The sequence below is a fragment of the Hippocampus comes genome, unplaced genomic scaffold (assembly GCF_001891065.2).
Source record: "Hippocampus comes isolate QL1 unplaced genomic scaffold, H_comes_QL1_v1.1 scaffold17, whole genome shotgun sequence".
NCBI classification, from domain to species: Eukaryota; Metazoa; Chordata; class Actinopteri; order Syngnathiformes; family Syngnathidae; genus Hippocampus; species Hippocampus comes.
Window position 1 is genome coordinate 3,773,337 of NW_017805002.1, and position 14,767 is coordinate 3,788,103.

At 41.9% G+C, this 14,767-nt stretch overlaps 1 protein-coding gene across 4 annotated transcripts in view; it reads right to left on the bottom strand.

Moving 5' to 3' along the window:
- The window catches only part of slc12a5a (solute carrier family 12 member 5a), a 176,158-nt gene that overhangs the window by 102,501 nt on the left and 58,890 nt on the right, over nt 1–14,767 (bottom strand). Inside the window, exon 1 of one of the 4 annotated variants that reach the window (XM_019857694.1) lies at nt 547–919. The exons of the other annotated variants lie outside the window; for them this stretch is intronic. Coding sequence (XP_019713253.1) covers nt 547–601 — 55 coding nt within the window. The 5' untranslated portion in view covers nt 602–919. Of the gene's footprint in view, nt 1–546; nt 920–14,767 lie in introns of those variants that run through there. 4 annotated transcript variants of the gene reach the window in all.

The window sequence follows — 14,767 nt, forward strand, 5'->3', positions numbered from 1 at the left end:
GTGCCATCATATAGAGCTCATCTCAAATTCTGGCTTGCAAGACAAAGAAAGTAAAACTCACCTGAGCGATGACTTGTTTCTCAAAAAAACTAAATTGGGGGCACTGTTGGTTTACATATTACACCGTATTTGTGGGCTTTATATATAATTGCATAGTGGACCAGATGAAATCCCCCGAGATGCCACATATGGCCCACATGCCACACGTTCCCCACCCACTCGGGCGACACTGCTGCATGACCACGGCGAAACTGATTTGTGTGTGTGCCCAGTGTAATGCCCTCACATTGGTGCCTGGCGTCATATATATGAGACGAGCGCATTACTATTCTTGTCACAACATCCTTGCAGTAAGAGGAAGGATGCAAGCGGGCCGCACACATGCATACATTTTTTTTCACCACTTCGAAGCCAGCATACTATGCGCAACATCCACCTAAACTTGTCATGGCATTATATAATCCCCCTTGCATGGACAGATTGGAGCACGTGTGTGTGGGTGCATGTGTGTGTCTGTGTGTGTATGTGACACATCCCATCACTCACCCTGGTTTTGCGCTCCCCCGTCCCCCTCCTCCGTGTCAGTCAGGTTGTTAAGCATCCCGACGAGGATCTGCTTGTCTTCTCCTGGTGCTCTTCTTCTTCTTGTGGTCAGTGATGGAGGGGCCGTGGGGCAGCTCTTCTGCCGCAGAAATGGCCAGGCAAGGCGGCGTGGAAATGTGCCAAGCCGCTTTTTTTGGTCTCTCCCTCCGCGCTCCTCTTCGCTGGATGCTCGAAGAGAGGCGGCAAAACGGAGAGAAGGATTTTTTTTTCCTCCCTCTCTCTCTCTCTCTCGTTAGGTCCTCCTCTTGACGTCTCTTCTGTGGCTGCCTTGTAAAGCGTGACTATCTCACTCGCTCACTCTGTTGCTCGGCCCGATCGCTGTTGCTCGCTCTCTCTCTCAGTGGTGGAGGGAGGATGAGGAAGATGAGGAGGAGGAATCTGCAGGAGTTTGGCAAAAAAGCTGCACTGTGGAGCTCCTGGCTCGACTCACCCGATCGAGCTTCGAGGGAATTCATAAAGAAAAATGACTTTGACGACAAGTATGGTTTATCTCGTCACATCATACTTGTTGCTAGGCAGATTTCACAGGGCTCAAGTGTAAATGCCCCAGAGCATGACCATCAACCCCTCCAAACACAGACATATGGTCTTTGAATGGCAAGCTTGGGGCTTCCATCAGCATGGCCGTGGCCAGACAAATAAAGCATTAAAAAATAGCCACGCAGACAGACATGCACCCAAAAACTTTCAATTGCAGTCTGTAATAAATGACACAATCAATAGAAAATAAATGTAAAGCAAATGAAATCAAATAAATACATGAATAAAATATATAAATAAACATCTGTACGTCCGTCCATCCATTCATCCATCCATCCATCCATCCTTCCAAGAGCTTGGGTGGAGGTGGATATTATTACCAGAAATCAATCCATCCATCCATCCATCCATCCATCCACCCATCCATCCATCCATCCATCCATCCATCCATCCATCCATCCATCCATCCATCCATCCATCCATTTTCCGATCTGCTTTATCCTCACAAGTGTCGCGGGGGTCTTGGAGCCTATCCCAGCTGTCTTCAGGCAGTAGGCTGGGGACACCCTGAAGCGGTTGCAACCCAATCGTAGGGCACACACAGACGAACAACCATCCACGCTCACACTGACACCTAGGGACAATTTAGAGTGTTCAATCAGCCTGCCATGCATGTTTTTGGAATGTGGGAGGAAACCGGAGTACTCAGAGAAAACCCACGCACATGCAAAGTCCACACAGGAAGGCCGGAGCCGGTATCGAACCCATGACCTTTGCACTGTGAGGTCGACGCGCTAACCACTGGGCTGCCCCACCACAAATCCAAACACCATTTTGCTGGACAAAGTCAGTGAGAGTGAATTGACCAATGTGGCCAATAAGTAGAATTGTAAAAAAAAAAAAAAAAAAAAATTCTGATTGCTGGAATACTGACATGACAATAGTTAAATATATGTAGAGTGTATAACCACACCACTCACATACATTTGCAATCAGTCATTTCAAACAGGTATCTATCTTCCCCATTGCAATGAAAATAGCCAAGGTCATTCCAGTATACAAAAATAGTGATATTTTCTAATTATAGACCACTTTCATTTCTGTCTCAGTCCTCAAAAATAAATTCAAATACTTTTTGCAACTGGATTATATCATTTTATTGAGAGCCATAACCTACTGAGCCAAAAGGAATATGGATTAAGATGAAATAGGTCAACTGCAATGGCATGATTGGTGTGGAAGGGCAAATACAAAATCCAATTGATAATACAGATTATATAGTTGGAGTTGTCACTGACTTTAAAAAATGCCTTTGATATAACTGATCATCCTATACTATATTCATAAGTACGGTAAATTGGAAGGATAGGGAATCAAGAGGAAATGTGTTATCGTGGCTGATTGATTTTCTTACAAACAAAACAATTTGTGCTGTGAAAGAAAGGAAGTCAAATCAGAATTAACGAAACTAATATATGGAGTTCCCCATGGATCAATTCTTGGGCCAATACTATTTATTTTGTTGGTAAATTAGATCTATATTTTAGATATTCAAACGTGTACTTTTTGCTGATGATGTATGTACAATACGTGTATATGTGTGTGTGTGTGTGTGTGTGTGTGTGTGTGTGTGTGTGTGTGTGTGTGTGTGAGTGTAGGCACAACACCGTGATAGTCTGATAGTTTGACATTATGCGGAAACAGAATTAGTCTTGGCTTCAGTGTACTCCTTTTGGTCTTTGTTTGATTCGTGTGAATATTTCTTATGACTGATGATTTGGTATGTCCAAAACAACACCTTAAGGGTGAGGGGGTGTCGATGATTTCCTTTTGATTTTTTTTTTTTTTTTTTTGCAAATCAAATCGGATCTGTGCTCTTGGCCAGTCATCTGCAAATAGCCCAAATTTAGTTTATAAGGTTTGTCAGACACACTAATTGCACTATTGAATTGCTGCTCTGCATTCGCTATAAAATACATACTGTATGGGTGAGGTTAAGCACTCAAATGTGACCACACATTCCAACACTGATTACTCCAGCTGCCACCAAACTTGTGCTTTCAGACATGGTGTGATTGGGATCAATGCTGCCAGTGGAACGTGCCACGTTTAATGTCACGTGCAAGGGGGAGAACCGACTGAGAGGACCTCAATTAGAATCAGAATCAGAATCATCTTTATTGGCCAAGTATGTAGAACACAAGGAATTTGTCTTCGGTAGTACAGGCTACACTAGTATAATCAAGAACAACTATGATAAACAAGGACATGACAAATAAGTATGGAAAGACATTCCGTAATGTAAGGGTACCGTTGTGCGGTAGTACCACCCAATGACAGCTGTGATACAAAGTATGAAGCACAGCTAAAGTGATCAGTGGTAGAATACAATACTATAACAGGTGTGCAGTTGGTGCAAATAATCATTGCAGCATTTTAAAGGGACCAGTGGCAGTATTTGTGGAGCAAGTTTAAGTGTGCAATTGTAAAGATTTAGAAGACCTCCTTTTGATCCTTTCAAATTAACCCAACAATATATATCGGGGGAAATAAATGGAGATATTCTGTGTTTGTGCACCACACGCTCACTGAGCACACTCGTAACAAAGGTGTTTTCTCCCAAAAGGCTTTTTGTTCCAATCAAAAAGAGGCAACAACAACTTGACGCCTGGCAACAAGTCCCTCCGCCAGGCTGCTCTCTCTCTCTCTCTCTCTCTCTCTCTCTCTCTCTCTCTCTCTTTCTCTTCCCCCCCCCCGTATCTACATCATTAATAGTCACACCACAGCCAACGTTGTTTGCACAAATTGCATGCGCAAATTGGACACCATTTAGGCCCTGCTTTGCTCAAATATGCTGCAGTTGAAAGGAACCCCATACAGTGTTCCCTGACTTTCGATGGTAAGTGAATTTAAGTGAGATGTCCAAACCGCGGCCCGGGGGCAATTTGTGGCCCACCATCCATTGTTCAGCGGCCCACGACATGACAAAAAAACAAAAAGCAAAACAAAACAAAAACTAAACGTGACATTTGACAATGGCCACAAGGTTAGTTAAGAAAGAGAAAGGTGGCCAAAATGGAAAGGGAGGGTGTCAGAAAAAAAGGTGCCATCACGACAAATAATTTGTTTATATACTGTAACTACCTTTTCTGTATATTTGAAGATACAAATAAACCATTTATGATTAAAAGAATAACACAATTTATCTTCAAAACACTGTAGTGAAAAAGGTAATTCAATTTTAGAGGCATAAATACTTTAATTCACTTTGTCCTCTTTTGCTGATTTATGAAGACATCACATTAATGATCCTCAAGTAACTGTTTGAAAAATGGACACTTTACTACAGTTTGTTCTTTTTCTGGCTCTGAATTGTGAGATGGTATTCGGCGTCTGTTTAGTGCAGAGCTGGATCTTGTCTGTGAGCTAGACGGCAGTTGGCCACCCCAAAAACTCCTCAATGATTTGCTTTCACACCTTTAACAGAAAACTGATGAGATTAAGTAGACAATACAAACAATATATTATTGCTAACTTGACTGCCTTTAGCGTGTTTCAAAAAGTTGAAGAATTTTAAGGTGGCCCTTTTACCCTTCCATTTTTCTATATGCTGCCCTCAAACAAAAATGTTTGGACACCCCTGATTTAAACAAAAGAGAGGTTGCACAGCAAGATTTACAAGGGTTTAAAAGGCATATTAATCCACCAGGATTGCAATCTTTGGCTACAATGGGAAGTGGGATTCTAGTTAACCCTTTCAGGGATAGCGGTGACTACAGTGGACAACTTATCATGTTATCAGGTTACAGGTTGCATGAAAGGGTTAAGGTAAGGTGTTTTAGGATAGAATTTAACAACAACTTTCACAATAGTTAATTGCAGATGTTTCGTCGTCCTTGTTTGCTGTCACAGGCAGAGCATGCTCCTCTCACAATTTTTGAATGGAGCTGTTTTCTATTGGCTCCTACTGTCTGCATGAAGCTCAGTTTTTGGGGGCCCTTGGAATAACTGAGCAGCACATTTGTACAATGTTCTGTGACTCTAAATGGTTCAAGTGAGGCAATACACTTGGAACGTATTTCCGAATCCCCCCAAAATGAGGGAACGGCACTTTTAGGGGTGATGAAGTTTACGGAGCTGTTGGAAATATTCTCAGAGTGCGCACAGCTTCACTCCAACCGTTCCAGAAACCTAACAGCGTTGTCGAAATGTGCCGTTCAGTTATTCACAGTGCACCAAAAACCGAGCTCCGGAACGCGCCCCTCGGCGTTCCACCTGGGGACACGATGCATCAGGCAGTCCAGGTGGAAACAGTTCAAGCACGAGCTCCTGATTGGTTGCGTTTGGAACATACATAGGCTGCGTTTGGAAATTAATGAAAGGGGAGTTTGCTGTGCCTCTCTGGATCTACACACTCGCAGAGCAGTGCACAGGACTCAAAGTGAATTTCGAGACGCAACCCTTATAATCACGGTGTCGGTTTTATAACAAATCAAATTTAAAACTAATTTCTCCTGAAAAAAAACATTTCTTGACTGGTCTGACTTAGAAGGAAGAAAAATAGAAAGAAAACTGTGACGCATTAAGTTATGGTCACGATAGAGTGAATTCGTAATAACTGAACAAGTAGTGATGGAACACTGTAATTCCCATTGGATAAGCAAGGTGCTGCGAATGTCAGTGGTTAGTTGATTTTTCCATTTGTGATATTATAACCAGTCTGAAAACCTATCGATCTATTGCAAGGCTACTAAGTATGGCTATGCCTTAATCCGGCCCACTAAGCATTTACATTATTCAGAGTCGTTATTTTCAATAAAATATAAATTTCACCAATTTCAAAAATTGGTGAACTAAAATATATTGATATGAATTAGTTAATTGATCTGCGATTGGCTGGCAACCAGTTTGGGATGTACCCTGCCTACTGCCCGAAGACAGCTGGGATAGGCTCCAGCATGCCCGCGACCCTCGTGAGGATCAGCGGAATAGAAAATGAATGGATGGATAGTTAATTGATTCATTGTTCAGGATTCAATAAAATATTGTTAAAATAAAAATTTATATTTATGAGGTTTTGAATGACTAGATTTTTCTGTCGTTGGTGATTGTCCAGTCACCGTTGATATATAAATCAGTATGTATTGTATTGTATTGTATTTTCCGATGACGTTGACATTTGTCTCTGCTGTCAATTGTTTTGCAGGTGATTGTGGAACCAGTCTTACTAAAATATGTCTATGTGCTTGAGGCACAGGGGCTTTCCCCCTTTAGTTTTGTTAAATAAAGTGTGAGTTGATTCAAATTAACTCAGTTATGATTTTGAAATGAGCATGAACTATTTTATTTTTAAAACTATATTACTCGTGATCAGAAGCTGACGGTAATCTGTGCTGACACTGCAGCTCTGCTTATCTTTTAGCTTTACCATGACAGTGCTTCCGTGCTATCGATTGAAAATGGCAGATTTTGGACCACCATAGCTGCCATGTCATGGGTGTGCGAACTGAAAATGTAAATTAGCCGAACCATTGTGTCACAATTCAGAACGGCTCACCCCCATTTTCTGAAAAAGGGAGTAAGTTATTATCAATTACATGATATGTTCCAATTAACGCTTGTTTTTAAATTCCCTTGAGGCAATTATTTTCGATTCAATTTAGGAGCCAATGTTGACTATGGCAGTAGTTACCATGACGAGCAGGGGCGGAGCCAGCAAACTGCGACAAGGAGAGCGGCTCCTACATGCAGAAAGGCAACAAAGTGTGAAGATGAAAGCCAACACCATAAATGGCAAAACCATGGATTGCATTTTCCCTTGTGGAGGCAGCACTTCATCTGGCAACCATCGAATTGTGTAGTTTCACACTTGATAGGTGGGCAGACACTCCAGACATTCAGCTATTTGCATACAAGACATAAAATGGTCAATTTTCATCTCCCCTTTAAGATCCAAACAGACCGGTAAATGATTAACCACGAAATTCATTACTTACTTCCCCATATAGTGTGTGGCACAATTAATAGTCTCTGACTGCGGCAGAATAACAAAAGGAGTTACACCCATATACACTCTCATAAGATCCTGCTATGAACATTAACAGCATCGAACACTTCCAAAGCTCATTTAGCATTCCGCGCTGGACTTTTCTCGCATTCTCCTGCAGCCCGTTACGTTTAATGAATGCATCCTCATTCATTTTGTGCCAGCGCCATTCCGTGCACATACTGCTGACTCACTGGGGCGTCAGAAGGCTTTCTTATTTTCTTAAGAAGCAACTTAACGCTGCCTTGTCTCCTAACAAGCGCCTGTTATTGGATTAGTCCTTACAGCACAAAATAAAAGCAGCGCTCCAAAAATGTGTTTAGTTAAATTTTGGAAAGGGCATTCTTCGAACGGTAAAGTCAACTGCTAATACTGTCATAGGTAGAGGAGTCTCTTCTAAAAAACCAAATCCTATGACATTAAGACATTGTGTTAAAATAAATAAAAACTGAATACAATGACTTGCGAATCATGTTCAATCTGTATTTAGTTCCTTACATACACAAGATATTTTATTGTTGAAACCAATAAACTTTGTTTTTAACAAATAGGCCTTAACTTTTAATTTTATAGCTGCAACACGTTCCAAAAAGCTGGGAAAGGATCATGTTTACCACGTGGTTACATCATCTTTGCTTTTAACAACATTCAATAAATGTTTGGGAAGTAGGCCAACTTTTTACACCACAATCATAAATGTTGGTAGCCTTCAATATTTGGTAAGGAATGACAATGTTGATTGCAACACTTCTGGTTTCAACGCAAAGTTTGCAGACAGCACTTTGAAATGAAAAGAGACCCTTGAACAATGTCATGGTTCTGTTGGTTTGTAATTCAGTGCAGGCGGGATCCGAGGGCGTTCCCTCCAGCGCCACACCTGTTGAGCGTTATCATCACCTAGCTTTCAGGACTGCCACGCCGACAGCTCAACGTCGGATTATTCAGCCTTGCTCACGGACTCTCATACCAAGTGTTTGATTTTTCTAAACTTTCACGATCTTGCCTCACAGTTCTCTTGTTCAAGTTCTATATTCGCTCTAGTAAGTAGTCCTTTTGTCATACTGTTATTCTCTATGTTATTGTACATGTAATTGGATAGTCCTTGTCCTTCTCAGACAAGTGATTTTGCGTTGATACTTGTCCTTGCATTTTAAGTGCTTTTGGTTTGTCTCATTTTTCTCTGACTTAGTCAATCCTGCATCTTTCCTTAATAAACATTTTGGTCAAATCTCCTCATCTACGTCATGATAATAAAGTGCAAAAACTGCTGGAAGCCATCAAGAGAAATGCTCGAATGAGGCGGAATGGGGGGCAAACAACGGCAGCTTCAAGGTTCTTGGGTTTGATGGCGTGCTGGACCCTGAGCTTGTTGGCAGACAAATGCAGGGCACAAAAAGACGAACAACCATCTGCACTCACAATCACAGCTAGAGACAATTTAGAGCAGTGGTTCTTAACCCGGGTTCGATCGAACCCTAGGGGTTCGGTGAATCGGTCTCAGGGGTTCGACGGAGCCTATGCCAGGTTAGGTAAGACAAATGCGACTCAACATGTCAATTAATCATGACACGCCCGCTCGGCAATCGCTGGCTGCAGATGATCACATGACATTGCTTGTCCAATCAGTGCTGCGGGAAATTTAGTTCGCTCAGTCATCAATGTGTGACTGTTGTGATAGTACGTCGTACAATTAAAAAGAAAAAGTATACTTATCTCGTGAAATTTTATTTACTTTTTTCTGTTTTTAATGAATGTGTTTCTTTTTATATCTTGCATTTGTAAAAAAATAGACATTTTTTTTCACTAATGAAGGGTTCGGTGAATGTGCATATTAACTGGTTGGGTTCGGTACCTCTGAGGTTAAGAACCACTGATTTACAGTGTTCTATTAACCTGCCATCCACGTTTTTGGAATGTGGGAAGATACCCGAGTACCCGGAGGAAACCCACGCAGACACAGGGAGCCCATGTTAACGACACACAGCAAGACCAGAGCCGGAATCGAACCCTACACCTCTGCAGTGTGAATCCAACATGCTCATTAGTTGGCTCCCGTGCTGCCGCAAATGAAGCAAGAACTCAAATCAGGCTTTATTGACAAATAAGAGTCATTTTGCCCAAGTTATGTGCAATTTGCTATGCGCATGACAAGCCGCAATTCATGTGCAAAAACGCTTGCCAGTTTTTTTTTTAACATTACATTTACTTGGCTAAATGTACCTAACCTTCAGGAGTGCTTTTCGAGCATCCTGAACTTTTGAAGCATGCTCCAACCCTCAGCGGGGAACGCCATTATTGTGCGCCGATGTCGTGCGGACCCCAGCTGAGGTCATATCGACCCGTTCCCACCGGAGATTCAAACACTCCATCTTTCTTCGCAACTACTTACTCGCTCTGCTTCGTGAGCTACCATGACCTTCGTCTTCGAAAAGAAGGTGGAAAAATAAAAAGGAAAGCAGAAGAAACAACAGAGAGGTGACCCAACAGGAAGAGATAGAGGGAACCATAAGGGACACAATTCAGGGTTACCTCTCACACATACTACAGAAACGCTCGCATGGGCACTCCTGAAATGCTTTCACGCACACAACGGAAATTTGTCTTCTCTCACACACATAGCAGACACTCCCTCACACATCCTACTGAAACACTCATAGCCACTCATAGAACATCTATTTCAGTATCTCATCATTGCATTTTTCAGTATGACATGCTTAGTGTGTGGGGAAAGTGTTTCATTTGTAAGTGAGAGCATTTGAGAGACTTAATTCAGACATAGCTCTCACAAAAACTACTGAAATGCTCTCATACACACTACTGAAACACTCTCACAGTCACTAGAGCTGTGTGTTTCCCAACTTTTATTGAGCTAAAGCACATATTTCACGTGAAAAAAAAAATCAAGGTGGAACCCCTGAGCAGAACAATAAAGTAGATATGTAATTGCTGTCATTTGGTCAAAAAACATTTCATTAGTTTGCCTGTTACTAAATGTGGTTGGCATAGAAAATGATCCAAAACATTTTTTTATTTGTAAATATTTTTTGGTCGAATAATTGACATTGGATAACATCCCGCGGCACACCTGATGATCTCTCACAGAACACTGGTTGAGAATCACTGCACTAGAGAAACACTTTCAGCACAGCTGAAATGACCTCACACACAAAAATGAAATGCTATTGTGCATGAGAGCATTTCAGTCAGGTGTGAGAACATTTCAGAAGTGTGTGAGAGTGTGTCATGCATGAGTATCAGGGACCATCAGGGATATCAGGATTACCTCTCACGTTTACAACTGAAACACTCTCACACTTACTGAAACAGTCACAACTGAAACACTTTCATACACCACTGAAATTATCTCACATGACTGAAATGCTCTCACCCGTGACAGCGGTTTAGTAGTGTATATGAAAGCGCTTCAGTAGTGCATATGAGGGTGTTTCATTAGTGCGTGTGAGAGGTAATCCTGCATTATGTCCCTGACGGCATTTCATACTCACGCATGAGTCCTCGCATCACGTTAGTCATGCGCCGACGAGATTTTAGCGTGCTGAGCTGGTCTGCATTTGCGAGCTATGGCGGAATGCAGACTAAATATTCAAATGTGCAATTAAGGTGCTGCAGCGCTGAATCATGCACAGCAACATTAGCGGACACTGAATAAGTCATGACACATGTTTTCTGCGAGCTTTATAACAACTTTTGGGTGTCAGGGAATCATTTAAAATCTTCCATTTTGCTGACTAAAATATGAGAAAACTGTCAACAGATTGTGCCAGTTTCTGGGTTACTGGTTTCTTTTGCACTAAACACCGGACAGTGAGCTTTGCTTTAATACATATTTTTCATTCGGAGTTGCCTTTTCAGGGTAGTAGCATGCTGTGCCGCAAAATACAGGCTGGCATATTGGCTTACTGAAAGAAATGTGGCATAAGAGAATCAAGTTGAGAGAACAAACATATGTCTGTATGTATTGTTGCATGCTCTTTGTTTTTGTTGCTGCTCGATGCATCTTAAAGTTGCAGTTGTTCGAGGGTTTAGGGGTATCAAACATACGGCCCATGGGCCGGAACCAACCCCCAAGGAGGTTCGATCAGGCCCGCAGGATCATTTAAAAGTGAAAAAAATGCTGAAAAGCCACGGAATTAATATTTTTAATAAGGGGCAATTCATGGAGTACCCACTAGGGGACACACTGTTTTGATCAGAGAAGAAGACAACAGCAGCCTCAGTCTGTCACTGAGACAGACCCAACACAGCAGACGCTATCAAGGACATGTGAATACTTTATTCTTTACACATTTAACAACACTCTCCTTACTTTGTAAGGTGTAGGCAGGGATTACATTTAGATTTTATATGCACATGTGTAAATGGTTTAAAAATTCCTTCATAAATCGAGTTTAATCTTAAAGTGCATTACTATATTTTTCAATACCAATTACTTATAAGTTCTGTGCCTTTGTACAATCAGTGGGATCAGTTGCAATGCATATATGTGAAGGATAAAAGTAAATTGCACATTTGTCTAAGGAAATCTAAGGTGCTTCATGAAATGTTTTGTAAAAGATATGTTCATTAAATTTCAACCTACCTAATGTTCTTGTGCTTCTTCAGACCAAAACAAAGGAAAGCCATGTTATTTTGGTTATTTATAGCAGAGTATGGTATAATTTTAATGGTCCGGCCCACTTGACATCTACCGAGGCAGTATGTGGCCCACAATGTGAAATGAGTTTGATACCCCTGGTTTATAATGATCATAACATCGATGTTAAATTCTCCTGTGTGTGAATAAAGCACATAGGAAGCTTGAAACTGTATTTAAAAAAAAAAAAAAGGAATCTTCATTTACATGCTCTGTCGGTATTGTGGAAGTGTTTGGAATGTATAGTAGCTGTGATAAACAGGGCTTCAGTGTCTTGTGTTCCCCCACTTCATCAAAACCAGAATGAAAGTTACAATCATATTTATTGTCTAAGTATGTCAGAACATGCAAGAAATATTTTAGTTGAAGACACTCTAGTCATACAGCATACAAGCCACAATAACAAAAACTACATTTTAGACATGAAGTACAGAAAGTCATGAAGTGCGGCCATACTCATAACAAGTATATACATAGTGCGGAGTAGGGCTGCAGATATCCTACTGAAAATTCTATCAAATAAGTGGGTATTCGTATAATGTTGGTTGGTTGCTTGAAAAATAGATCTTCGAGCAAAAAAGATTAGGCACCCCTGGTGTATACGAAAAAAAAGGGGTAGGTGAGGCGGAAAAAATGCCGCGAGAATTTTTTTAACAGAGGTCGCCGACTTACTCCCTTGCGCTGCTATATATCGCATATGTTTTTCCAGGAATGCCGTGTAAATCAAGAGGTTTATCCATCCATCCATCCATCCATCCATCCATTTTATGATCCGCTTTATCCTCACAAGGGTTGCGAGGCATGCCGGAGCCTATCCCAGCTGTCTTCGAGCAGGAGGCGGGGGACACCCTGAACCGCTTGCGAGCCAATCACAGGGCACACAGAGATGAACAACCATCCGCGCTCACACTCACACCTAGGGACAATTTAGAGTGTTCAATCAGCCTGCCATGCATGTTTTTGGAACATGGGAGGAAACCGGAGTACTCGGAGAAAACCCACACAGGCCCAGGGAGAACATGCAAACCCCGCACAGCAAGGCCGGAGCTGGAATCAAACCCGGTACCTCTGCACTGAGAGGTCGACGCACTAACCACTCGAACACTGGGCCACCTAATTTGAGGTTTATATAATATATATTTACTGTGATGCCCTGACATATGGGAAAGGAGAGCCACAGCTGGCTAACTTTTTGTTCACTTTTTAAATGCATAGCAAAACACATGAAGACAATGAGCACAGACACTCAAAAATACAGACACGCTGACATCACATGTCATGACACCAAACTCCGCCTCTTAAAGGCACAGAATGTATCTGAGATTCTAAGCGTGTGGGAGAGGTCATGGTCTCTCCTTAATACATATTCATCTATTGTGGGTGGGTCTGGAACATGTAGTGTATGAAACTAGCAATAAATAATGAAATCAATCTTATCCATCCATCCATTTTCTGATGGGCTTTATCCTCACAAGGGTCGCGGGGCATGCCGCAGCCTATCCCAGCTGTCTTCGGGCAGTAGGCGGGGGACACCCTGAACTGGTTGCCAGCCAAGCGCAGGGCACACATAGACGAACAACCATCCACGCTCACAGTCACACCTAGGGACAATTTAGAATTTAGAGTGTTCAAGCAGCCTGCCATGCATGTTTTTGCAATGTGGGAGGAAACTGGAGTAACCGGAGAAAACCCACGAGGGCCCGGGGAGAACATGCAAACTCCACACAGGAAGGCCGGAGCTGGAATCGAACCCGGTAGCTCTGCACTGTGAGGTCGACGCGTGAATAACTCGACCACCGTGCCCCGCGCAATGTTTGTCTTCATTCAAATAGGGCAGGGTCGCTAACAGGGTTGCTAACAACTCGTTTCTCTACTGCATGTCAAATTTAGAAGGTATGACCAATAGCTCATTTGGTTGGTGTACATTTTTTAAAAAATATTAAAAAATTATATTAACATAGTATTTGGCAGAGAACCCATTGAACTTCCGGTGAAGCTACAAAAGTCCTTCCGGTGGAAGTATACATCAAATAGTAGATCGGCGGTGTCTACATGTGGACACAGAAGCAACTGCACCTTCCGCAATTTTTTTTCTGGTGACATATTATCACATTACAGACAGCGTAGGACTCGATTAATTTATATTGTGTTATATTGACCTTCTGGCAGTTTATTGATGACAGCTGTTTTTGAAACTGATGCATTTTAAGGCTCGAAATGACTGAATGACACAAAGGGGAATTGGTCACCACTCAAAATAGATTCATACACACGCAACAGCACAAACCTCAGTCAAGTCGTAAATGATATCTGCAATATTACATGCGGTGAAATCTGGTGATTCGCTGTTCACTTTGCAAACTACAAAGTGCAACCTCCAACTGCGAAGGGAATTTCTTCTGCAGTTTAACACATTTAGGCCAGTTACTCCATCACACACTTTTAGGAGGAGGAGTCATTTTATACCCCACAAGGTACAATCTAAACTAATGTACCACATTGGGCTGGTTATTGGGCTCCAAGGTAAGTGTTCATTCAGTGTGGTTTATGACAGTCGGCGGCTGATATCGTCCACTACGGTGCCTGCTTCTGCCAAAATGACAAATAACTTTACCGCATTGGCGTTAATTGGCGTCATTGAATCAAGCAGCTGTTGTTTTGTCCTTCATCAAATCAATCAAATCACACGTCAGTCCCTTGTGTTGGACACGTTCCCGACAACACCGACTGTCATTAGGTCATTAAGGGACATGACTGGATCTAAGGGAAAACAGTGAGGCAAAATTGACAAACTTGTCCATTAGTGCGAAAAGTGCGTGGATGGAAGAAGTGAAGTCGTGGGTATTCAGGGAAAAAAAAAAAAACACCATCAGAAAACACCTAACGTCGACTGTGTTTCATGAATTTATTCTCGATAGTCGAATCATTTCGTAGTGTTGCTTTTGGCTGCACTACTTGGAGTTGGTGTATGCTGATTTTTTTTT